At 40.1% G+C, this 25,344-nt stretch overlaps 1 protein-coding gene across 1 annotated transcript in view; it reads left to right on the plus strand.

Moving 5' to 3' along the window:
• Window positions 1-25,344, plus strand: part of TPH2 (tryptophan hydroxylase 2) — a 51,909-nt gene that overhangs the window by 21,130 nt on the left and 5,435 nt on the right. Inside the window, exon 8 of the mRNA XM_071745377.1 lies at window positions 5,986-6,112. Coding sequence (XP_071601478.1) covers window positions 5,986-6,112 — 127 coding nt within the window. The remainder of the gene's footprint in view (window positions 1-5,985; window positions 6,113-25,344) is intronic.

Consider the following 25,344-nt stretch of genomic DNA (forward strand, 5'->3'; position numbering starts at 1 on the left):
GAAGCAATTTCCTGTGTGTATCCTTTTACTGATGTTCTCTGGTTCACTGATTTGAGACCCCTGTAGCTTTCAGTGTGATGCTTATTATAGGAATTACATGGTGTATCATGGCTGATCCTTAGTAGTAACAGCAACTGCTTTTTTTTTGGTAAACTCTGGTCACAGTGTCTGGAAAGTCACTGTGTAGTAATAATAGCTCAGTTAGAATGAAGATTTTATTCCTTATTTAGGCTGAACCTAATCCAGGTTATGGTCTTAACATTTCTAAGTATGACTAACAGAGTAATCAACTTGTCATTTTCTAATGAAGTTACTCTCTTCTTGCAGACTTACTTGTTTACATAATGTGTACTGCCTACCAGGAATTCCATAGGAAAATTTTGAAAACCCTATTTTAAATGTGGTTTGTTTGTGTTTTTTTTTTCCAATTAGGTAGAGTAAATGTTATCAGAAATGTAGAGTGAAATCATGGCTTTTTTTTAAAAAAAAAATACCAGCAGCAACCTAAACTGACTTGAGTGGGGAGAGCTCTTCATCTTCTGCTGTGGCTGCAATGCCCTAAGATCTGGTGGCTGATGTATGGGGCTATAATGAGGCTTGATGCAGGTCCGTGGCTTGGTGAATGTTGCATTTCAGGGGCATGAACTAGGTAGAAAGACTCCCTTTGACTTCAGTAGGCTTTCCATCAGATTTAACACACAGGCTATAGAGCTAGATACAAATTAGAGAGTTCATTTGGTTTGATCTGTATCACGACTATTTGCGTTCTAAAACATTTCTTCCTGAGTTTCATTATGTTTCTACTATATCTACAGAGCTATATAGATTTCCTCTGCTTTCCTAACTAATTTATTCCAATAAAAATCTTTTGCTGTGAAAAGTGCGTTACAAAAATCTTATTTTCTCTGAGCAACGTGGGTGAATAAATTAAAGAAACTTAATTATTTTCTGAATAAAAGAAAACAAAAAAATCAAGCCCTGGTAGTTAAGCAAAGAATTGTATTCTTTAGACTGTCTTGTAAAGGGCCAGACTGCCAGGGAAATTCCTGGGATACCAATTACAATCTGAAATGCTGGTTCATGGTTCTGCCTGGAAGATATTTTTATTTGCTTGTTTGTTTGTTTTTGTTCATATACTTTTTGTTCCAAGCTCCCCTCTTTATAACTGCATGTTCAAAATACAACCTAGCACAGTTTTAATGGAGGAAGCTAAATGATAAAAGCATGAGAGAAATATTGTCTGCCTTCTCATCTTTCTCCCCTTGCCAGGAAAGCAAAGCTAATGGGGCTAGGCTTTGTCTGGGCTCCTTTTGTCTGCAAGGGTCAAAGTGACACCAGGAGCCTATGTCTCTGTGCAGAAGTAGGAATAACATGTCTTTGCTTATTTGTTTTCTGGGAGCTGTGACTTCAGCACAGGAATATAGAGATGTAGACACACACTCAGATACCACTTAGAAGTCATGCTGCTGTAGAAGACTGCCTGTATGTGTACTTACCTGAAGACAGGAACATGAAGCAGATCCCACTAAATTTTCTTTGCTCTTGTTATTTGAACTACTGATATGGAAACGATGCAGTGCAGCATAGGTGTAGTGCTCAGCAATCACTTTTGATTTCTAGATGGAAGATGAGAATTGGAGTTAGAGTTCTGGAGCTCCAGAGCATGAGCTTTGCAGCCCATTTCTGTGTTGGAAGATGATGGATGGAGGAGTCAGGTTCCTCCAGTGATTTGTTTGGTACTGGGAACTCTTTGGGTGTGCCTATCATACTGTAAACTCCCTTTCTCTGCTGTTCTTTGTGTTGTTAGTGAGCTAAATCTTTCAAGAGATGTCAGAAGAAATTGTTTTGACTGGAACTGAATTAATTAAAAAAGGATCATTTCACATTGAGGATTGTCCACTCAAGTGATTCAAACCATCACCTGAACAAAGAGATGGAGGGCCAGTAGAAACTTCTAGTTGGAGCTCCCATGGGGAATGCAGTGCTACCTAAGCTACAGGTCTTGTGGCAGGGAACTTGGATCATCTTGCAAGACTTGGAGCATTGCTAGAGAATTGTGGAGGTCACAGAATCATAGAATCACAGAATGGTTTTTGTTGGAAGGGACCTTAAAGATCATCTAGTTCCAACCCCCCTGCATGGGCAGGGACACCTCCCACCAGACCAGGTTGCTCAAAGCCCCACCCAGCCTGGCCTTGGACACTTCCAGAGCTGGGGTATCCTCAGCGTTCCTGAGTGACCTCTTCCAGTGTCTCACTATCCTCACACTAAAGAATTTCTTTTAATCTCTAACCTAGATCTATTCTCTTCCGGTTTAAAACTGTTACCTCTTGTCCTATTGCTACACACCCTTATAAAAAGTCCCTCCCAAGCTTTCCTATAGGCTCCCCTCAGGTACGGGAAGGCTGCTACAAGGTCTCCTCCAGAGCCTTTTCTTACCCAGACTGAATAACTCCATCTCTCCCTGCCTGTCTTCATAGGACAGGTTCTTCAGCTCTCTGATCATCTTTGTGGACCTCCTGGACTCTCTCCAACAGCTCCACGTCCTTCCTGTGTTGGGGGCTCCAGAACTGGACACAGCACTCCAGGTGGGGTCTCATGAGAGCAGAGTAGAGGAGGAGAATCACCTCCTTTGACCTGCTGGCCATGCTTCTTTTGATGCATCCCAGTATATGGTTGGCTTTCTGGACTGCAAATGCACATTGCTGGCTCATGTTGGGCTTCTCATCAGCCAACACTCCCAAGTCCTTCTCCTCAAGGCTGTTCTCAATCCTTTTGTTTCACAGCCCATGTTTGTCCTTGGGATTGCCCCAACCCAGGTGTAGGACTTTGCACTTGACCTTGTTGAACTTCATGAGATTTTCACAGGCCCACCTTTCAAGCCTGTCAAGGTCCCTCAGGATGCCATCCCTTCCAGAGTGTCTACCACACCACTCAGCATGAGGTCATCAGCAAACTTGTCCATGTCTCTGACAAAGATGTTAAACAGCACTGGTCCCAGCACTGTCCCCTGAGGAACTCCACTCATCACTGGTCTCCATTTGGACATCAAACCATTGACCACTAGTCTTTGAGTGTGACCTTCCAGCCAATTCCTCATCCATCAAGTGGCCCATTAATCAATTCCAATCTTTCCAGTTTAGAGACCAGGATAACATGCAAGGCGGTGTGAAATGCTTTGCAGAAGTCCAGGTAGATGACATCAGTTGCTTTCCCCATGCCCATTGACACTGTGACTGCCATCACAAAAGGCCACTAAATTTGTCAGGTATGATTTTGCCCGTGGTGAAACCATGCTGGTTGCAAACAGCTATCTCCACCTTTTCCATGTGCCTTAGCAGAGCCTTCAGGAGGATCTGCTCCGTAATCCTGCTGGGCACAGAGGTGAGACTGACTGGCCTGTTGTCCTCCAGGTCTTCTTTTTTTTCCTTTTTGAAAATGGGGGTTATGTTTCCCCCTTTTCCAGTCAGCGGGAACTTCACCAGACTACCATGACTTTTCAAATATGATGGACAGTGGCTTCGCAACTTCATCCACCGGTTCCCTCAGGAGCCATGGATGAATCTTATCAGATTGCATGGACTTGTGCACTTTCAGGTTTTTGGATTGTCTTGAACCTGCTCCTCTCTTGCAGTGGGTGGATCTTCCTTTGCCTTCTGTAACTTGGGTGGTGTGGCCAGAGCCCTTGCCCGTGAAGGGTGAGGCAAAAAAGTCTTTGAGCATCTCAGCCATATCATGTGTGACCAAGACTTCTGTTTTCCTTTTGGAGAGGGCCCATGTTTTTCCTAGTCTGCCTTTTATCACTGATGCACCTGTAGAAACCCTTCTTGCTACCCTTGATGTCCCTGGCCAGGTTTAACTCTGCTTGGGCTTTAGCTTTCCTAACATGATCCTTGGCTTCTCGGACAACTTCTTTGTATTCCTCACAGCCTACCTGTCCCTGTTTCCACCCTTGGGAGACTTTTTTTTCTTTTACATCTAAGAATGTCCAGGATCTCCTTATTCATCTCTGCAGGTCTCCTGGCATTCCTGCCTGCCTTCCTCTTTCTTGGGATGCAGTGCTCCTGGGCTTGGAAGAAGTAATCCTTGTTACATTGACCAGCCCACTTGGGCTCCTTTCCCTTCCAGGACTTTATCCCATGATACTCTACCAAGCAGGTCCCTTAAGTGGTCAAATGAAAGAGATCATACAAGGAAAACCTTCTTACCAGCCACTTTTGAAGAAATCAGGAATTTCCCACACTCTGAAAGGACATGCAATGATGTAGAAACAAGGGAGGAAAGGGACTACTTTCAGGAGGAAGGACAAGCTGTACCAGTTTCCAGTTCCAACTGTTTCCAGTTGATGGAAAACAAACGCAAGCAGTTTTCTTTGTGTGTGATGTTTGATACTGTTCCTGGCCAGCTGTACATATCAAACGTCTTCCATGGGTGTTAACTAAGAATATTGGCACAGAGAACACGTGAGCAAGCAGCTTATATTGCTACAACTGAATCTCCAGTTAGCGTCTATGGACCATGTGGACCATGTTTGTTTTAGTATGTCAGGCACAAGAATATATATTTACCTCCCCTGCTTCTTTGGGGGACATGTATGTTTAGGAAGGAAGAGAAATGAGATTTGGTAATTCCTCTGTACTATTGAATGAGTCACTCGTACACAAAATTGGCTCAAACTTGTCTTGCACAACTTTAGAGTGGTTCTTGTGTCTCCAAAAACTATGAATGTAATATGAGCAGATGTTGCTAAGCATCTGACAGTGAGGCAGTCTGCGCTGGGAAGAGAGACTTGTATGTAACATTGAAACTATATTTGAGAAGCTTTTAGTGAGGCAACCTGGGAATTCCAAAAACGTTTATCTTCATTTGCATGAACTCAGAAACTACAGTCTACTGTCTACCTAGACACAGTTGGCTCAGACTTCCTGGCAAAGAATACTCAGTAAGGTGACTTTAAACTATACAGAGAGTTGTTTTTCTGTTCATGATTTATCTGAAGTGTCAGGTTCTGTGTCTTTCCAAACAAAAATAGGTTATAAGAGACAAATTGGATTATTTCAAATAGAAAGAGGAAAACTTGATGTTTTATCCTTGCCTTTAAAACATTTGTTTACAGCTTAGGAAAAAAAAAAAAGAGAAATGTCTTTGAAGAGATGAAAGCAAAGGAAATGTCAGATCTGATTTTTAAAGTGAACTTTAGTATCAATTCAATTGGTTTTTGTGAACGAACGCACCAAAACTTTCAGAATTGTTTGAGAGCTTTTGTAGACGATGCATGTACACTTTTGTTAGTTTGGTTATCAAGCAGTTTTTTGTACACTTATATCTGCACTTTGTTGTGACTCATAATGCACTTATAGATGTGGACAGCAGTTCTTTCTGAAACAATTTGGATTCTCTGCTTGTTCTGAAATCTGCTTGGTGAAAGCTTAAAAGAAAAGTAACAACAACAATACCCAGTAATTGCACTAGGAATTTAAAATTAAATGAGGAATTAAGCGCACAGAAAACCCTGTTAATATTGCCCTGAATTTCTAGTGGCAAAATGTTGGGTGATGGAGTTGTAGCCAGGTGTGGAAAGGGGAATGGAGAAGATGAAGAGGGAATGTGTTGGATTCTGAACATGATTCATGTAGAGAGAAATGCTGAAAACTGTACTCTTGAGACATCTGGCTTTCCTTTGGGCAGTTCAGCTTTCATGGTAGTAACCCTGGATCATGGTACTACACAGTGATCAGCCCCTCCCACTAAATCTGGAAATGGTAGAGAAATCATGGAACAGGTTAAATGACATACAATCCATTTAATGGAAGCAAAGCTGTATGTTTCTACACAACCATACAAAGGGAAGCACTATGCTAAAAAACATGTTTCATAGTAAGACGTTTAAAGTAGAGGTCAGACTCATGTAAAATGGCTTATGCTTAATTATGAAATGATTATGATATTAATTTCTGTAATGACTTTTCATTTTCATTCCCTTAGGGATACATGCCACGAACTCTTGGGACACGTGCCTCTCCTTGCTGATCCCAAGTTTGCACAGTTTTCACAAGAGATAGGACTTGCTTCACTGGGAGCATCTGATGAAGATGTTCAGAAATTAGCCACTGTGAGTCAAAATCTTTTTGTGGCATGCTCTCTCATCTGTTCTCCTTTTTGACTGACGAGGTGATGTGCATTGTCTTACTAGAGCTGACTGTATTTTCAGGATGCAGATGACTATTATGTGACAATCTCAGAGCTCTAGGTATATTTCTGTTGTTGTTAATAAAAGCAAAGCTGAACACACTAGACTTCAGGTAGTCAGTTTTATTTTTTATGTGCAATAACCACCAATTTCCAGGGCTAGCTGAGATGGATTTAGTTGACTTGAATGTGCTGAAAACAAACAAGCAGGGTAATTTTTGAAGAAGAAACAACAAAAAGCTCCCACCATTTTGGTGTGTGCTCTCAGGTCCTCCACAGTTGGCCACTTTGGCTCTTAACACTGCTATTTCTGAACTCACTGTTCCTCTCTTGCTACTGTATTGTAGTGTGTGATGGATTTTGAGATGATGTTGCACCCTTGCTACTGCTCCTGTTGGTGAATATGTAGTTACTAAGCCAAGGCTGCACAGCAGTAGATCCAGACTGACGTTAAGTGCCTCAGCCAGTGGATGTGAGATGGATTCTATATTGCATCAAGGCACATGCCAGCAGGCAGTATGAACATGAAGAGGTTGCATGTGAAATGTGTCAGATGTTACTGACCACACAACTGGAGCCTTCTTGGTCCTTGTGTGATTCTCAGGTTGTACTGAAGTGCCCTGTGTAGCTGCCAGGGCTCTTAGCTCCTTCCCACCCGTCAGCAGTGCTGTATTGCCATATCCAAATCACTCCTGCTCTTTGCAGCTGCACAATGCAGCTCTTTGTGTCGTGACATAGGCTAGTGACTGCTGGTCTGTACCACTTCCTCTCTTCAGTTGTTTTAACTTACTGTATGCTTCTTTTTATGGATTTTGTTAAAACGAATGCTGCAAATAATTTAATGAACTCTATTGTATTAAAAATCAACTCCATGTTTAAATATGTTATGTCATCAAAAATTCTTTGAGATCCAGCATAGCTGGTTATTTTAAAACTTATCCAATGTACCACTGATTTTTATGTGAGAAGCATAGGGACGATTTAAGGGGTTGGAAATAATGGACACAGCGTTGGAGGTAGATTCAAACTGGGTTCAATTAAACTAGAATAGTTTTGATAAACTGGCGTAGCAGTGGCTTAGAGTCCCATCTGCTGAAAAAGACATTTGTACGCATTTGTTTTGTTTTAATCCTGTAGTCCTCCAGACAAGGCCACTAAATTCCTTTCATCAAACTGGCCTCACTTCTTTAGACTGACTTGGCGTGTTCCTCATGGCCCATTCGTCTTGTACATTTCACAGTGTATACCTTGGTTTTCTAATGGCTGTCCAATAAGAAAAATCTGTTCTCTGAATGTAGGAATCATGAAAGCTGTATGTCTATTTGCAGGTTTGCTAGAAAGGGACTTAGTGGGAAGCAGATATAGCCTGCCAGGACCTGCAGGCCCAAGAGAAACTACCTAGCTGGCTTTTTCTGTAAGCACTTTGTAGAAAATACTATATCCAAGTTTTTCACCCCGGAATAACCTTGGGTGACGTGGGCCTATTGCAGAGGATCATGTTGTGACTGCTGTGTTTGGGGAAGGATATTAATATAAAATGACCTCAATATTATATAAATGCTTTAATTCTTCCCTTTCATGGAAGTTCCAGGTTATGACTGACTGTGTCAGCTGAACAATGAGCTGCTGAATCAGAAAGCCAAAAATAAAAGACAGCTGAATGACTTTCCCTTATCACACTGAGACTTTGATATCTGAGTCAAAGTTGATTTCTCCTCCCATGCTGGAAATAGCTCTTTCAGGTGAAAGAGGCATTCAGAGAGTGTCTAAAGGCAACCCAGGCAGTTTTATTTTTTATAGAAGTACAGTGATAGGCTGTATTCCCCTGGGACAAGTGGTGGACAAATACAGAATTGTTACTTGCCCTAAAATTTGCAATGTAAACAGCCAGTCTGAGAGGAAGCAGAAAGAACATCTTTCAGCTCTGAGGTGACGAGGCCAAGAAATCAATTCACCTGGGCACCAAATGTTACCTGGAGTGCTATTAACTTACTTTTGCAATATTTGGTCCCATTTCCATCCTAGATAACAACCAGAAACAAAGCAAGCTGAGAAATGCCAGCCAAGAGTCTTAACACAGAAAACCAGTGCAGGTTCCAGCAAGGTAGCTTCGAAAACAGAGAAGCAAATGAATGGAGAGAGAACATGCATATTAATGAGCCAAATATGCCCAAAGCAAGCTTGCCATTAGCATCACCTGTTTCAAAAGATAGTGACATTAACAGCTGAGCCATTACAGGGAGGACAATAGCTTTAGGAAAGGAGGAAAATGCCTCTTAGGAGTTGAGATGAGAAAGAAAAGAATTATTACAGGTGATTTTGTAATCTTTGGCTCCATTCTGCTCTCAAAACCCACTACTCATCAGCCTTGATGTGCTCTTTGTGTCCTATCAGTCCTGAGCTGCAAAGGAAGTGCACTGATGTTGTCCTTGCAGAACTGACACAGTGGATGTAAAGCAAGCTGGAGTCTGGTCCCTGGGCAGACTAGAATTATTTGCTAAATTGCAATTAATCACATATGTGCAGCTCCACTGAGAGTAGGGATTAAACAAGAGAGCATTGCAGAGACCCTGGTGCTGGCCAGCTGGAGGGGGAAGGATGGCTGCAGGGTGAGAGGGCTGAAAAAAAAGGATGTGAACTCCCCTCTTCCTCTTGTTTGAAGCTGGTAGTCAGGCTGGGGCAAGGAGAAAAGAAAGTCTTCTTTTCAAATTTAAGTATTCTTACCATGAGAAGTAGAATACTGAAAGAGACAAGTGACTGTCTTTGCAGTGGTTTTATTTTTTTTGAGAGATGCCATTTAAATAGCAGTATTTAAGGAGACTAAGAAAAAAGGAAAACACAAGAATAAATGACTGAGAGATCGGTTATGGAAACAAGGCAAAATACTTGCACTATCCAGTTTATTTGCTTGTAGTGTGGTGTAATGTGTTTGTTAGTTGACCAAATACAATATTGGCTGTGCATATCTGGGTTCTAATTACTGCTATTATCATTGATGTCTTCTACTATTCTCTTTGACTTTATAAAAGGCTTTGGATTTTTCAAATATGCCTGGGCTTTTGACTTTCTCTCCTTTTTCTGCTTACCTATCAAACCATAAACTCTAGGGAGGGTTTGACACGAAGTGTTGCAACTCAATAATATATCATTTACAACACACTAAACAGCACATAGTGTAAGGTTTTCCTAGGAAAATTGTACAAAAGATATATGTTGGTTTACATTTTATTATTACCGTGTAATTTGTTGACCTGGGAGCCAGAGAGCAGCTCTCTTTGTAAAGCTGCAAGCTGATAAACAGGATCCTGCCTCTCTTGTGAATGCAGAAATTACTCCCCACTCCTGCCAAGTTTTGTTTTAGCATTCAGTTCTCTTGAACTATGAAATTGTTGCATTTTAGTCTTTCTTGATATTTGTTCTGGTATTTTAACTGTGTAGGACAGTAGAAATCAAGACTTTTCTCCTGGTTTTGTTAGTGTTTATGCAGAAAACCACAATAGTGAGTTGATTCTGAATTTGAAGGAATTGTGTGTTATGAGGTCTTGTAAATGTGTTTTGGGCTTGTTATGAATGTAAATGTTTTACTTTGCCCAGATGATGACTGAAGCCAGCGGTTTATTTCTAAAGTCAACTTTAATTTATCCATATATGTATCACAAAATAAGTTAGACATGTAAGCTGGGAACATTCAGAACTACCTCTCTGGGAGAGGTCAGTGGTAATTCATGCAAGTTTACTTGCTTGTCTTCTCTCAGGTTCTATGTTGTCTGGCCTTGTTGGCTTGATTTTAGTTCTCCTCCCATGCTGGACAAGTGGCACATAATTCAGGATAATTATACATTATGTTTGCAGAGGAGATAACCAGACTGGAAGAAAGGGCACCATTGCAGATAAGTTGAATTTGGTAAATTAGGGTGGGTGCAGTGTTGTCTCTCTAGACAGAGCAGACTTTTGCAGTCTCTCATCTTCCCAGACAACAGATTGGATTTCCCAGAGGGGCTATTTGATAGTGCTGAGCCCTAAGTACAGCTTGTGAACTGGATTATGCTGTCTTCCTCTGAAAGGACTCTGATGTGTGTTGCTTAGGAAAGATGAACCAATTCCAAGTGTAAAAGCTATGACTATAAAGCTGAAATCAGGTATGATGGGTTACTATAGCCAGACTTTGTCCTGCTACACAGCATGAGACTGCAAGTATTGTGATCCATATTGTTCGTCAGTAGTTGGCTGATCGTTTCTGTTCCTGGCTTTGACCAGGCAAAAACACCTATCTGTGGACATGTTTGGAAATTTCCCGAGTGCAAAATCTGAAACTGCTACAAGAAGCAGAAGAGAAAGCTGATGAAACCTTGTGTCCTTCTTAGTCATTACAAAGTCACACAACGTTGTTTGAATTAGGAGAGGATAACTGTGTGGTGGATTACCTTCCTTTGATTGGCAAGATGTTGCTGGGTATGCCAACTACTCTTCCAGTAGCATGCCCGAATTTGTGTGTTCACTCTGTGTGGTGTTCTAAAGGAATTAATAACAGGTAATGGTCCCCGTTTTTAAGGGTTTCTTTCAGCAATGCTTTTTGATAAAGTTGGTGAAATACTGATGTCAGGTACTTTCTCTAGTATGCCTAATCAAATAGGTGAGTAGAAAAGTTCTATCTATCACAGAACCAGACTCAGGGAGAAAATAACCTGGAGCTTTCCCTTGGATCAATACTGAATGTTTTAGAATACTACAGTGTTCCCCTGTTACCACAGTCATGGCACAAGAAGAAAATTCTCAGCAGTGATATCTAATTAGGTACAGCTCAAAACCAAATGGCTCTGGACTGTATAAAAATAAGTTAGCACTCCAGAGAAGTTGCTACAGAGAGATATTGAAGAGTTCAGTTGCTGAAATGGGAGCAAATGGTCAATGTTTTCTGCATGAGTTGTGAGGGTTTGTTGAAGCCTTTGTTCTGGGTTTGCAGAGAGTCTGTTTCCAGGTTTGGATCTGTAAGAATTGCTGTGCTGTCAGACCACATGCCTGGTGCCTTGTGCACAAGCACAGTCATAAATACCTTCTTAGGAGGGGTGTATGACCAGGATGAGATATTTTCCAATGTTTTTCACATTTTTAACCATCCAGGAACGTGGATACTCTTGAGTCAAATGTGATTTCTAGAGATTTAATTATCCTAAATTAATTTCTGTTCAGAGACATCTCTTCAGCTTTGAAGACGTAGATTTTTTGTAGCTGCAGTAACATTGGCAAAGAGCTCAATGGCTCAACTGTTTACTGTCTGGTGATCTCCTGTTGTTTTTAACCTGATTCCTGCTAGCATTTTTGTATTTGAAGTGAGAACTATCAAATCATCCCCAAAAGCTTTCTTTGTGCTTTCTTTGCTTAATTTTTTGCTTTAGTAGTCTCTGGATTCAAAATGAATCATTTAGTTATGTGTCATATGGAAGATGCTCTGTAACTTTAAGCATAATACTCCTTCCCTGAACCCTTTCCACCTTTACAGCTTGAACTGGAAAAAAAAGAGAGAGGATACCTCAATTGTAAGTTTGGGTAGCAGTTATAACCCTAATCTGATTCTTTGTTACAAGCAACAATGTGGAGCTAAGCCAGTTTTGGATGTGCTTGCTATAGAAATGGGACACTTTTTTGTGTGGGACCCTTTTGTATGACAGGAAGAGTGGACCTGATGTTATAGACCTGACATGGTTTGCTACTTTAGGGATGGGATAAATGGATTGCACACAGGTGCAGGAGGGAAGTAAAATTCAGTGGATCTGTCTTTGTCAACCAGCATCACTATTCAAGGATACATGTTCCCTGCAGTTCCTGATCAGCAGAAAGTACAAAGGGGTGATTCTGCTGCTGCAAATTCTCTGAGGGGCTGGGAGAAGTAGTTTAGGTGGTGAAGAAATCATGTGTCCATCACTGCAGTGAAGGTGGGGAGCTGGACCACTGATGTTGGAATTGTGGTGTGTGTTTGTTTCTTTGTTTTAATTTGTAGAGGATAGCATAAAATACTGGTTTGCAAAAAATTTTAAATAGATGCCCCCTGCTTTAAATTTCTGGGCTAAGTAGGTCAACACGGGGTGTGCTACATCTGGAAATGAAGCATTTTGTGCTTTGTAATGTGGCATTCAAAGTTAAGAACATAAAGGAGGGTTCACTTGTTGCTTTGAGGGTGCCCAGTTAGTCAGGTCAATGACCAGCTTCTTGAGAGGATGTCAGCACTTGAAATTGATTGGAAATAATGTTATTCTATAACATGCTTTCATGTTTATATGCTTGGGTCCAGCCCCTTAATGAGGAAGCTAGATGCAATAGAGAACTAATAAGCTAGATGCAACAGAGAAGTAATTTGACTTAATTGGGAGCAGGGAAGGAATTAGAAATTCCACTGTAGAAATAATATAGCTCCTTTTAGGCAGGATGTGGTTTATGAAGATCAAGCCCTAAGCAGTTAGGAATGCTAAAGAAAAAGCCTCTAATAAAATTACAAATTACATCCAGACAGTGGATTTGCTTTTATTTCTTGTAGCATTATGTTTCCAGAAGTGGTTAGATCATAATCTGTGATGTTACAAATTTACGCACACACAAGTAATACATTTTGACATATAGGTTAACAAGAGAATGGTGCAAATTTCACACAGCACTGACTTACTAATTACGTTTGTTTTTCAGAAGCAATTTCGTTTTCATTAAGAAATTGCAGATTCTGCAGTAGTAATCTTTGCTGGTAGCTCAGTAGCTTACACTCTCAATGTGTGCTCTGCTACAACAGAAATGGGAGTGAGCCTCAAAAATTGAGCTTAGGAGGATTTAGTGGAATTTAGGAGCATACACGTGTGGAAAGCATCTGCCATTTCGATGCTGGATTAAGTTGAGGTAGGCTGAAGGAGTCTGTGAATTTTGATAGGATTTTTTGCATATTTGTTTTCTCTTTTCACCTGGAGCAGGAAATGTATTAGCAAAATGGCATAAAGTATCTTTTATAGAATCTATACAACTGGGACAAAAGAAAGGACCCAGTATAAGCTTTTAGTGTGCAATAATTACACAAGTGTTTTGCAAACAAAGGATGTAAGTTGCAGGAATAAAGATTTAAATAAAGAAAATTGGAAAAAAGCAGTAGCAGGAATGTTTATATTGCTACTTTTTTTTCAACTGTCCCAGTGTCTTCACTGGTGTGCTGAAGGAAAAAGGGCTAGGCTCTGTGCAGATATTCATACTGACATTGCTATAGTTACCTTTCTTTGGTCCAAGTACATACATGTGAAACTCACATGTACAGTTCAGAACTGTGGAAGTCTCATGCTGCTAAAGCTATATTTGTGTACTGTAGAAGAAAATCACAGAATTGTCATAGTTGGAAAAGACTTCTAAGATTCCCTCCTTCCCTCCACTCTTCACACCCCCTACCCCCCTCAATAAATAAAATATGTTTAGCATATGTATATCTGTAACATCACCATGCCCACTAGGACATGTTCTGAAGTACCTGATCTATATGTTCTGAAGTACCTCATCTATATGGTTTTTAAATATTTCCAAGGATGGTGACTCTCTCACATCACTGGGCAGCCCATTCCAGCACCTAACTACTCTCTCAGTAAAGAAATTCTTTCTAATATCTAGTCTAAACCTCTGGTGCATCTTCAGGCTATTTCCTCTAGTCCCATACAACATTAAAAAGTGTTCTTAGAGGGATACTTGGGTGCTGAAGCAAATGAACTAAGTAAATTATATAATGCTGTCCTGGTTTGGGCCAGGATAGAGCTAATTTTCTGTCTTGTAATTTTGCTTTTCTCATAAGTAGCTGTACTTGCTGAAATAAACAGCAAGTTTCTCTGTGTCTTGTTCTGGGACTGATAACACTCGGTGTATATAGTTACAGATAGAGACTGGTATGGAGAACCAAGGCCACTGCTTGGTTCTTAGGAACATCTTATGCTCTGGAAAGAGAAAAGGAATAAGGAGGTCACACCTGCAACCCTCCTTTAGGGAGGAGCAGACAAGACAGATGATCAGAATTGACCAGAGTATTCCGTTCCATACACATCACACTCTGCATAAATTTGAGGGATCACAAGGGTCAAGACCCTTTTCTCTTCACCTTCCTCTTTGCCCTTCACCTTCATTCTTCTTCCCCTGTCCCTGTTTGCTTCGGCATCCTGGGAGGATTCCATCCATTCATCTGCCTGTGGTCCTGACCCGTGCCAGCCTGAATCTGTGTGTTCCTGCCTCCAGCTCTCAACTGCTGCTGACTCCAGGAGTCCAGCCTGGACTTTCCCAGGGCTGCCCTGCAGCCTCAGTGGTGATGTGAGAGTTATTGGGGGGGAGGAGGAAGGAAGGTGGTATCAATTTTCCTGTATATTTGTATATATTTAGTAATTTTTCCTTTTTATCATTACTGTCTCATTAAAGCTGTGTAGTTTAGTTTTCAACCCGTGAGTCTCTTTCCCTTGTTCTCTCTCCATTCTTTATCAGGCAGGGGGATTAATAGATAGCATCTGTCATTCAGTTAATTGCCAGGCCAGTGTTAAACCATGACAGATTTACTGCACCCAACATGGCTTAAGCTAATTAGCTCAATACCGGGTTCAAATTTTGACTAATTTACCTGAATAGTTACCAGCTCCAGGGGGAGGATACAGACAGGGCTTCGCTGAGCAGGAGTCAGACCTTTTTCTTCAGAAATTTTACAGGGTTGGAAATTAAACCAATCATGCTATACCTATGATATTCAGGGTATGTGATATGTGGCTTTTTAGCTGGGATTAGTGTTGCTCTGTGTTTCGTTCTTGGTAAGAGCTGCTGAAGTACTGTAGTTGTGATATGGTCTTCAATACCGATATACAGTGTGGTACCTGGTACAGTGGTGTTTCATACAGAGATAAAAAATTTGGTTGGTAATTACACTACACTAAGCTAATTTCTTTTTCCATTGCATTTATTTTTTGTTACTTAAATCTGCAAGATTCTGTAATATAAAATGGTAATTGAGTAATTTGTAAAAAATGTGGAGCTCATCTGGCAGCACCACACAGGTATGTGGGGAAGTGAAGAAGTTCAGCATATGGCAGCCTATTTCAACCCTGTTGAGGCCTCACCTAAGACCCAGGGAGTGTCTGTGCTGTGGGTGCAGACATGGGGGAATTGGCTTTATCCATGCTTTCCTTGGAGCCAGAGCAGCTGAGGAGTGCTGTACAAAAAAATTTTGGTGACTACAGGTGGGGTTCTCCTGGGAGCAGCTCCCTGACTGCTGCTGCCCTGTTACCTGGCTGGGAGCTACAATGCTGTTGGGGTGCCTAGCTCCAGATTCCCCTTACTTGGGGATCTCTGCACCTTGTGCAGGGCAGCCTGGCCCTCCTTTCAGGTGTCAGTGGGCCCCATTTTGGAGAAGAAAGTGAGGAGAGTTTGCTTTCAGGCAGAAACCAAACGGATATTGTGTAATGAAGAATGTCCTCAAACCATGCACTTATCTTTTTATTGTCTGGAATTTTTCAGTAAATAATTTTGCTTCCAGAAGGAGCATTCATACATGTAGCTACTATGCATAGCCCAAACACCATCTTCTTATGGAAGGAGTGTTGAGATTCATATGTGTACAGAGCTGCAAAGATCCAAACTTAATACTCATTTGTGAACCATTTTAAATACTGGCTCAAGAACGGAGGGTATCACTTGTGTTCTGTCTAATTCTCTCACCCAGCATGTTCCTTGGTATTTTCTTTGTAGGCACAGATAAAACATAATATGGCTGCTATCTGTAAAGAGCTAACAATGCCTAAGGCTTAAGTAATTTATGTTGCAGCTCTTAAGTGGTTCTTGTGCCTGTAGTCATCTTTCTATCAAATGGCATAAAAGTGCTGGGTGGAATATGATTCCATACATTTTTAACTGAGATATTTTGGGTGTTCTATTTTAACAATTTTGTAAGTATAGCTGAATTATATATTTATAGGTCTGACTCTGGCACCACAAAAGGCCAAGGGGAGGTTTGCCATTGCTTTGAATGAGTTTTAGTCTGTGGGCTTAATACTGCCTTCATTCCCATGTATACAGAAGGTAGGGTTTCCTGCTGTAAGATTAATCCTTTACTTGCCAAAACATGTTATTTAGGAATATGAGATTCTGCAGGGAAAGAATTGACTCTGGAGAACACATGATTTTGAAATTTGTGTCTCTTCCTCTGTCCAAACCAGGCTCACGTGGTACAGCATGGAACACATTCTGTTTGATGCTTCTTAGACCTGGTGCTTCTGATGTTATTGTGTAAAGGGCTTTTTGATTTGTTCGTTATTTTTGAAAGTTAAAGCAAATACTCTGAATCTGAGAGCATTGTTGAAGCCAAAGCAAAGTTTGTGGAGAAGGGCCTTGTGTCTCTTAATTTTGATAGTTTTAGTTTGATTTCAGCTGTGGCTGAAGTTGGCTCAGTACAAGGTCAACAGAACCCTCAACATGATGGCATGAATGATTTCAGGCACAGTTTGAACACCCCCATCATCAGTCTCTTTGTTAGGTTCAAGCTTGGTTTGGGATTTTCCTTTTGCGAAGCATGAGTTTTGGCAAGATAACCTTGGTTTAGCTTTATATTTTCTGTACATTATAGAGAACTTTCTATAGATCATAATTGTGTTAATAATAAAGATGATGCTACTATTGATAAATAAAACAAGTTTGAATTCAGAGCTTTTTCAAAACGTGCTGGAATGAGTGGATACTCTCAAATGATCCTTTTTTTCTTGATAAAACTTGTTACTCTTTTTCTAAATCTTTTTCTTCACTTCCTTGAATCAGTAGGCTGTAATTGTTACAGTTACATAGTTGGACTACATAAAAGTGGCTAACATAGTTTAAAAAGACATTTCAAATTTCTAGATCTTAAACACCTTTTTAGGATTAAATTTTCAACTTTGAATGAATTTACAAACAGATCCATGTTATATTTCTGCAATGAATTTAGGACCTGTATGAGCACAGTAATATTACGTATCAGTGGGAGCCCGATCACTAGTGGCCATTACAGGATGATTTTCATCTTTGGTAAGTCACTCCTAGACCACAGCCACTATAAATACCTTGGATTTTGGTACAATGAAGAGTTATGAGCTCCCTGCTTACAGGTACTATTTCAGCATAACTTTTTTCTGTCTTGCTGAATGAACATTCAGGTGATTTGCTTTGTGTCTACAGACTTCTAGCAGGTACCTCAGCAGTGAGTCAGTTGACTTCTCTGTGGTCATGGTAGATCTGTTTTACATGTGCTCATGCCTGACAATCAGATACAAAGAAATGCTCAACTATATTTGAAAAAGATTTTTGATTTTTGCTGTGAAAAACATCTTCAATTTTGATATGTTTTTAGTAGAAAAAACGATAGATATTTAAATTTCCCTGAGTTACTTTTCCTCTTCGATGTATCTGTCAGCTTGACATGAACTTACACTTTTGTGCTGATACCTACTATATTTTTTTGTTTGTTTTTCTTTTCACAAGGCAGGTTAAGCAAATGCATCAAGAGCCACAAAAGCTTTTGGGAGTCCCTTTGCATTGATGTGATTAAAAGAATATTGAGTTTAGATGCAGTGTTGCTGTTGGAAACTGTGATGTTTGAAAAAATGTCTTAGCTCTTAAATCAGTTTTCAGTAAATAAATAGAGGAAGTTAATTTTATTTTTTAAGTATTTAGAAAATTAGTGTAGATGCTTTTATTTTTGAAGTAAAGTCTTGCTCTTCCTTCTTCCTCAAAAATGAATTTTAAGTGGTTATAACTTTGAAGAAATAGCACATTATTTTCTTGAAATCAGAAATGTAAAACTTTGCCGGCCAGTTGTCTCTGTTTTTTCAGTGTTTCTTCCACCACAATTTCAGGGCTTGCAGAAGTTCTGAGACCCTTCCAGCCCCTCCTTTCTGAATATATGACTCTAACTCATGACATTAGGACTTTTGATGCTGATCATGTACACAGGAGCCTCATGCCCCACCTCAGCTAAAATGTTACGGGAGGCTTAGTGACCTTTCTGCATTCTCTGTGCAATGCAGTCTCCATATGTAGTAATTGCCCTGGCAATTAGGTGGGACAGAGCCTTCTCCAGGCCATTACATCCTGAGAAGCACCTCATGTGCCTGGTGCTATCCCCAGGGGAATGTCTGTGAGCGGGGTAGCTGGGGGTCTGTCTCTGTGCCGGCCAAGGGTAGTTGTTAAAGAGACTTCACAGCCTGCAGTAGTTCATTCTGACAAATTTACTGAATCACTGCTTATGAAATGAGGATTGCCAGTACTGTGATTTGTTGCTGCACCTTTGTTTCTCATTAATCTGTGGATTTACATTCCTCGTCTGTCAAAATCTTTTCCTAGCTTTTGGAAAAGAAAGAGTCTGTCAATTTTTCCCTTATGCAGTTTCCCTAAAGAATTGCTGTGTGTTAAAAGGACAGATTCTGCCTTCCCAGCCTGAAGAGGGGTTTTTTTGACGTATCAGGGAATGTTATCTCTTTAGGCCTACACTTCTGAGTCTTTTTCCTAACATGCTTGCTTGGGAGTGGAAGTTGGTCCCTTTAAGAAGCAGAAACGATGTTGAACCAGTGCTGAGGTTTACAGGTAATTGTGAGAAGACATCCCCAGGGCTGAGTTAGGCTTTTGTAGAGTTGCTTACTTTGGATGCCAGGGGAAGAAAAGTACCTGAGGTTGTTCTTTTATGTTTTCTGGGTATTCTAAGCAATGTAGTTCACAACTGGGGCAACAATCCTAGTGGTGATGACTCCCCATAAAATGGAAATGCTGTTAGGTAAAGGACAGCTAAATAAATAATCTCTTGTACATGTATATGTTCTACATTCTGCTCTTGCTTCAGTCATGTGAACCTGTCAGTCTAGCCATTTGCTAGAGGTCATACTCTTCAAGATGTAAAATAAGCCACAATGCTGAGGGAGCACTTCTGAGGTACCAGCCCTTGTCCATATAACATATAAAATAAAATTGGGGATGTTCTTGCTTTGGTAGGTTTTGTTAATATGAAGTCCTCATTTGAAAGAGTAGCAGGAGAAGGATGTAGAAAACAGGGTGGCAGAACCCTAAAGACAATCCCTGCTTGTATACTGTGAATTGTGAAGGATCATGGTGGATCAAGTGTTTCACATCAGGCAGCATAGACAGAAGAGTGGGGTTGGACAGCAGTGAAATGTTTACTCAGTTTTTAAATTTTTCTCCTTCTCTTGACTTTCAGAGGACCCTATCTCTTGGAGTCCCAGCTAACATGTCAGAAGACCTGGCCTCTTACATTAACTGTGTGAAATCTCTAGATGTTGAAATTTGAAGCAGCAGCTTCCTAAAGAAATGAGCAAATATTCACTTCATCTACCACAGGAAGTGCTGAATGTGAATTCATGTTACCTGTTCTAAAGCAGAGTGGAAAGTGGATGGCTCATTACTGCACATCATTTGTTCCTAATAACTTCACATGAAATTAATAAACCTTAAACCCTCAGGTTTTAGAAGTTGAGATAAGAGTCAAATAATAGGGGAGAGAAAATAAGAAGTGTGAAGCATTAGGGCTTATGTTTAACAAACAATCCAAGCTGCAGTTCATAGTTCCCATCGTCTCATCTCCTTAGCTGCGTATTAAGTTTCAGCATTATTAGTTAATTATGTTGTAATTATGGAAAAAGTAGTTCTTTTCCCTGACAGTGTTGAAGAAGTTGAGGCAAGTGTGCCTGTGTAGGACTGATTTTCTGCATCATTTCTGTGACTACTAGCTTTGTTGGAGGAGAATTGCTGCCTTGCCAGAAGGCACCATCCTCTTACACAGAAAAGCTTTCTGCTTAAGTGTTGAGGCTCCAGGTTCTGCAGCTTCATGGATCTCCAGGGTTTCCTACTCAGATAAAATGAGAAGGGTAAACAAACATAATCTTTGTGCGGAGCAAGCCTAAATTCAGATTATTTAGGAGTAATTCAAACATGAAGTGGGATCTTGAATGGCTCCAGTTCTGTGGGAGCTAACTTCTTTTGGAGTGGAAGCAGCCCAAAGATTCCAGAAATGCTTCATCCTCCATTCACTTGCCCACTCTAGAGTAGCAGGAGGGCATCCTTCATGTGAGAATGGACTGCAGAATGACACAATCTCTCAAGAGACACCAAGGTGTTGGTAGGAATGTCCTCCAGATCTTGTTCTGGAAAACTGATTGCACCTGCAAGGTAGGCAGCTGCCATACAATTTTTCTTGTCTTGGCCAGGCTCCCAAGGACTGGAGGTATAGACTTACCTCCTTACTGATACCACCGTAGCATGGCATTGAGCTGCATTTTCTGCTTCCTTACAAACGCAGGCTGACAATTTTATTTTGGTTACCATTATGAGTTTTTCTCCAGAAACGCCTGCAAAAAAAAAAAAAAACCCAAACCCCATTACATTTTGAAGTATTCAGCAGTGTTTAAGCCCCACTGCTCTCAGTATATAGCGCATGTCTTCTCTGTGTGTGCCAAGCCTCTGCATTAGAAGAATTTACATGTGGTGATTCTGTGTGCTATGGCTGTCAACAGAGGAGTGACGACTAGTGTGCATCTGTCCCTGAGTGCTCTAACAAGTGACAGCACATCAACTAAAAACTTCAGTTTATAGAATTGCTCTAAGCATTCACCCTCAGTGAAAAAAAACGTCTGATGAGGGGAAAAATAATATTGTTAAGCACATATTATTTGAAATCCCCAAAGGCAACCTTATTTCAGTGAGCCTAAGTACATTTCAAAGTAATCACAAACAAAATACTTCATGAAGGTGACTCTGAATAATTAACTTTTTTCCTATTTAGAAGTGCTGTTGGCTGCCAATAGGGTCACTGCCTTTGTTGGAGGTAGGCGAATCATCTACGAGGAAAGACTTAGCCATTGACTTTTACTTCTTTTCTCCTTTTGATATATTCACAAGCTCGTAATGAGATTTATTTGTTGTTCAAAAATCTCCCTGCGTTTCTGCTCAGTAGTGTTCCCACATGAATAGCTGCCAAATAGCTGGGGTTGCTTGATGTTTGGACTCCAACACTGGGCTGTACTGGCTAGTTGCCTGGGTTACCTGCATTGTGTTTCTCTTGTTTCTTGTAGTGGAGCATTCTTGATGTGCTACTCAACAGACTGAATTTTGAATAATTCAGCCAAATGTGAAATGCCAGCTGTTTTTCTGGTGTGATTGATATATCCGAGACTGAAAACTAAGTAATTATTTACAAATTTATTTGCACCAGCTCTGAATGAAGAATGAAAGCACAAATAGAGTCACTGGGATTTCTAAAGAAATATTTGCTTGCAATTTGAGCAGCTTTTACTGAGAGAAAGTAAACATCTTCATTAATTCATACGATTAATTTCTAACAACGGACTTTATGAAAGTCAGTTATAAATAAATATCTTCTTAAAAGATAATTACAACTATATGAGAGATTTAATTTCTAGGTAAATAAGTTTAGAGCTAAAAAAGCAAAGATTTAAAATACTAAATCCAGCAGAAGGGTTACATGACCCATTAGCAGTTCCTGTAGTGGTGAATATTTGCAGTGGTGCAGTCATTCAGTCCTTCCTTCTTCTGCCCTGTGACAGGGTGCAGGTGAATCAGCTGCTGACATGCTTGCAGTGCTCACGACTCATCCTGACAGCTCCTTTACAATGTACTTTTAGAGAACAGATAAAATCTCATGTTATACATCATGCTGAAAATTGCCAAGTGAACACAAATATTGGTCTCTAAGCTATACCGTAAGAAAACTAAATGAAGCGGAATGGCTTGAAAGGCCTTTTTATGGACAAGTCAGATTTTGAAATACTGACTCTGTGACTCTAGCACCCAACATCCTGCACAAGCTCTTTGCACAGGTCCCAGAAGGGAGATTCCCAGATGCAAAATGGGGAATATGAGGGGTGACTTTTCAGTCGTAGAAACCAGCCAGCTGAGGAGAGTTGAGCTTATCAGACCGTTTTCCTGCCTTTGAAAATTTCTAAATAGAGATTTTGTTTTTATTAGCTGTCACTGTTTTTTTGGGGTTTTTCCCCCCTTTTTTTTGGTAGTCCAGTTTATAATGTAGAACAGTGCCTGAACATGAAGAACAGACATATTTACCTTGAAGAACAGCCTTGGAGTTTGCTGTGGCTTGGTCTGTTCTGTATCTTTCTTGTCAATACTAGGACAACTGCTCTAACTCTTACAATTGCACAGCTACAGGGCCAGATCAGCTACCCCAGTATCTTCTCTCTAGCACCAACAGATTGCAGACATCTGAAGAGTACAGTGCAGGTCTAAAGACACACAGTGATGGTATTTGCCTACTATGCTTCTTTAATTGCCATTAACTTTTGATTCTGGGATTCTGAAGGAAGAGATCTACTATATTAATATTTAATAGCCCTTAATATGATTTTCTTCTGTGGATCTATTTATTAATTTTTGAACCCATGTAGACAGTGTTTCATAAGCATAACTAAATTATCTTTCATGTACTTCAGTTAAATAAGAGAAAATTAAAATTATATCCTATGGCATCTCATGCTCCTGGCAATCTTGATTATTACAGTGTCTTTTGGCTAAAATGTCTTTTTAATCCTTTATTTTGCCTTTTGATTTTTCATCTTATTTTGCTGATTCGGCTAACAGTGTCGTTTTAGTGGAAAGCTTTTCAAGAAATGTAGAATTTGTACATCATGGAAAGGTACCTTTCCTACTTCAAGAACCTACCTATAGGTTGTAGCAAAGCCATACTTCACCCCAAAGATGAGGTGGAACTGAAAGTAAAGGGAGATGACAGGACATTGCTGTAACTTGTAGAGGAGCCACATGTCTGGGGCCATGTGCTGGGGACTGCTGGTTGATAGGTCCAAGATTGAAATCAGAACATGAGAGCCTGTGTGCCCTCAGTTGTGCTTACATTTACCACCTCTAGTAACCAGCTGTTTACTGTTTACTTTCATGGAAGGCATTTAAAAATAATTCATCTCACCAGCTATTTCTTCATTCAGTCATTCCCAGTGCAGTGCAGTTATCCTATATAACATACAGTACCCCAGTCAGTGTAGTTTACCATACAAAGACAGGCACACAGTGGATATTTGTATGTCTGGTGTGTAGGAAATGTATCTATATAGTTAGTATTTAACCTCTTTATCAATATGCTTTTGTGTTTGTAGACTGGAGAGCACAGCTTGCCAAATTCTCTGAGTCTCCTCATGTGCTGAGCTGCCTCTACCTGTCTGTCTGTCTGTCTGTCTGTAGGGGGGGGGAGGGATTGTGTGTTGCAGACTGATGATCTGAAGATGGCAGCATTGGGTGAGCTATCTCATTTTCTTAGCTAAGCAGAGCTCTCTTAAATACAGAAATTGTAGTTGTTGCAAATGACAAATTTATCCAAAAACCAGCTTTTCATTTGAAGGAATTTTCTTAATGCTGTAGCTTAATACCACAAGTTAGTACTACACAGACATATTTTATAATCTGGTCATTTTGTATGCATTTTGCTTGAGTTAGTTACACTGAGAGTGCAGGTCTTACCAATACTGAAGACAGGGTCTCATTCAAAGATGTCAGTGGAATTTAAGTGTGAAGCCACATGGTTCATTGTTACAATGGCACCAGGAACAGAACCAGGAATGTAGCCCTCTAAAGATTTTTCTGACAAAATATTTAGGTGGGGAAGCTAAGTTTGTACTCTTCTTGACTGTCGGTCTCTCAGCTTCACTCAACTCCTACAGTGATGTTTTTGTTATTTTGCATATCTGACTGTGTGTTCCTGAGGCCTTGCTTTTTTTTTCTTTTTTTAAACCCGTTGTCTTTGCCTTCCTTTAATGGTAATACCAGTTCATTGTATCTAATGAAAAATTTTATGCCAGCTGGGCTTATCCTATGCAATAGCAAAGCCAGAGCTGGAACTTTAATTTTTTTATTTTTTGTTTGACAATGTCATGCTTTCACATCCTCTTCTGAGTATCTGTGCCTTTGACTGCTGTGATGGAATCTGACTGAAGGCATTTGAAGTCACTGCAGCCTTTCCTTCTTTGCAGCTGACTTGGATCAGACACAGGGCTCGTGGTTTTATTCTTCTTTGTTACACCGTGCTGCATGAATCACTAGCTTTACAGGATCTTTTATGTGAGTCAGAGATAGGAATAATTTCTCAATTTCTAAACATTTGCTGGACTGAAAAGAGATCTTAATTTCTTCTCTTTTGCATTTAGGATGATGCTTAGGCTGGAAGAGTAGGGGTTTAAGGATGAAATGGACCAAAAAAAAATTGTCTTAGGATCCATTCTCAAGTTATTTAGAAAAACTTAGGATTTAATATGGAATACTGGGTTGTTTTTTGTCCTACATTCATATTTCCTATAAAGAAATGTAAATTTGTCAGGTTTCAGTGGAGTTATGTCCCTTTGCACAAAGACTGAAATTGTCAGATAATGTAATAAACACACACACATGTATATGGGGGTGTGTGTGTACATATATATGCAATATTTTTATATAAGTTAGAAATAAATTTCCTAACACCTTTATGTGTAGAAATAGTTAATAGCTTAATCTTGACTGTTTGATCTAATGTCAATAAGCAATTTTTTTGTGTCCTAACAAAACCAAAGTAAAACTCAGTGCTATAAACAGAAGTGACTCTCTTCTTTTGCATTTAGTGGGAAGTGGGCTACCTGTGCTTCTTATGCCACCCCAGTATTTAACTTTGTTGGTTGGATACAGCAAAGTTAGACAGAGTACTGTTATGCTGATTTAGAACATCTCTTTCACAGCTGCTCATCAGTTTTACAGCTCAGGCATGTTACCCATTGAATGCAGACTGTAAGAACAACTGTAACTGAATGGTCAAGTGAACTCATTCAACTGACTAATTGTCTTTCTGTAGTTTAAGAAGCCAAATGGTATATTAATTCTTCATTTATAACAGGGTAAAATCTAGTGAAGAGTCAGATCTCAGCTCAAGAAGGCTCTTAAGCATATGCATATAAGTAAGTTTATTCTAACTCAAGATAGCATTTTAAATACTTGCCAGCCTCTAAAGTGGCATCAGCTTGTGCTTACAGCTGAGTGCTCTGAACTGGATCTTTGAGATCTCCAGACGTGCCTAGATAGGCAGACCAACTACTTTGCAAGGTTTTATTTTAAGGCACCTGATTTATT

The sequence above is a fragment of the Heliangelus exortis genome, chromosome 1 (genome assembly GCF_036169615.1).
Source record: "Heliangelus exortis chromosome 1, bHelExo1.hap1, whole genome shotgun sequence".
In the NCBI taxonomy this organism is placed as follows: domain Eukaryota; kingdom Metazoa; phylum Chordata; class Aves; order Apodiformes; family Trochilidae; genus Heliangelus; species Heliangelus exortis.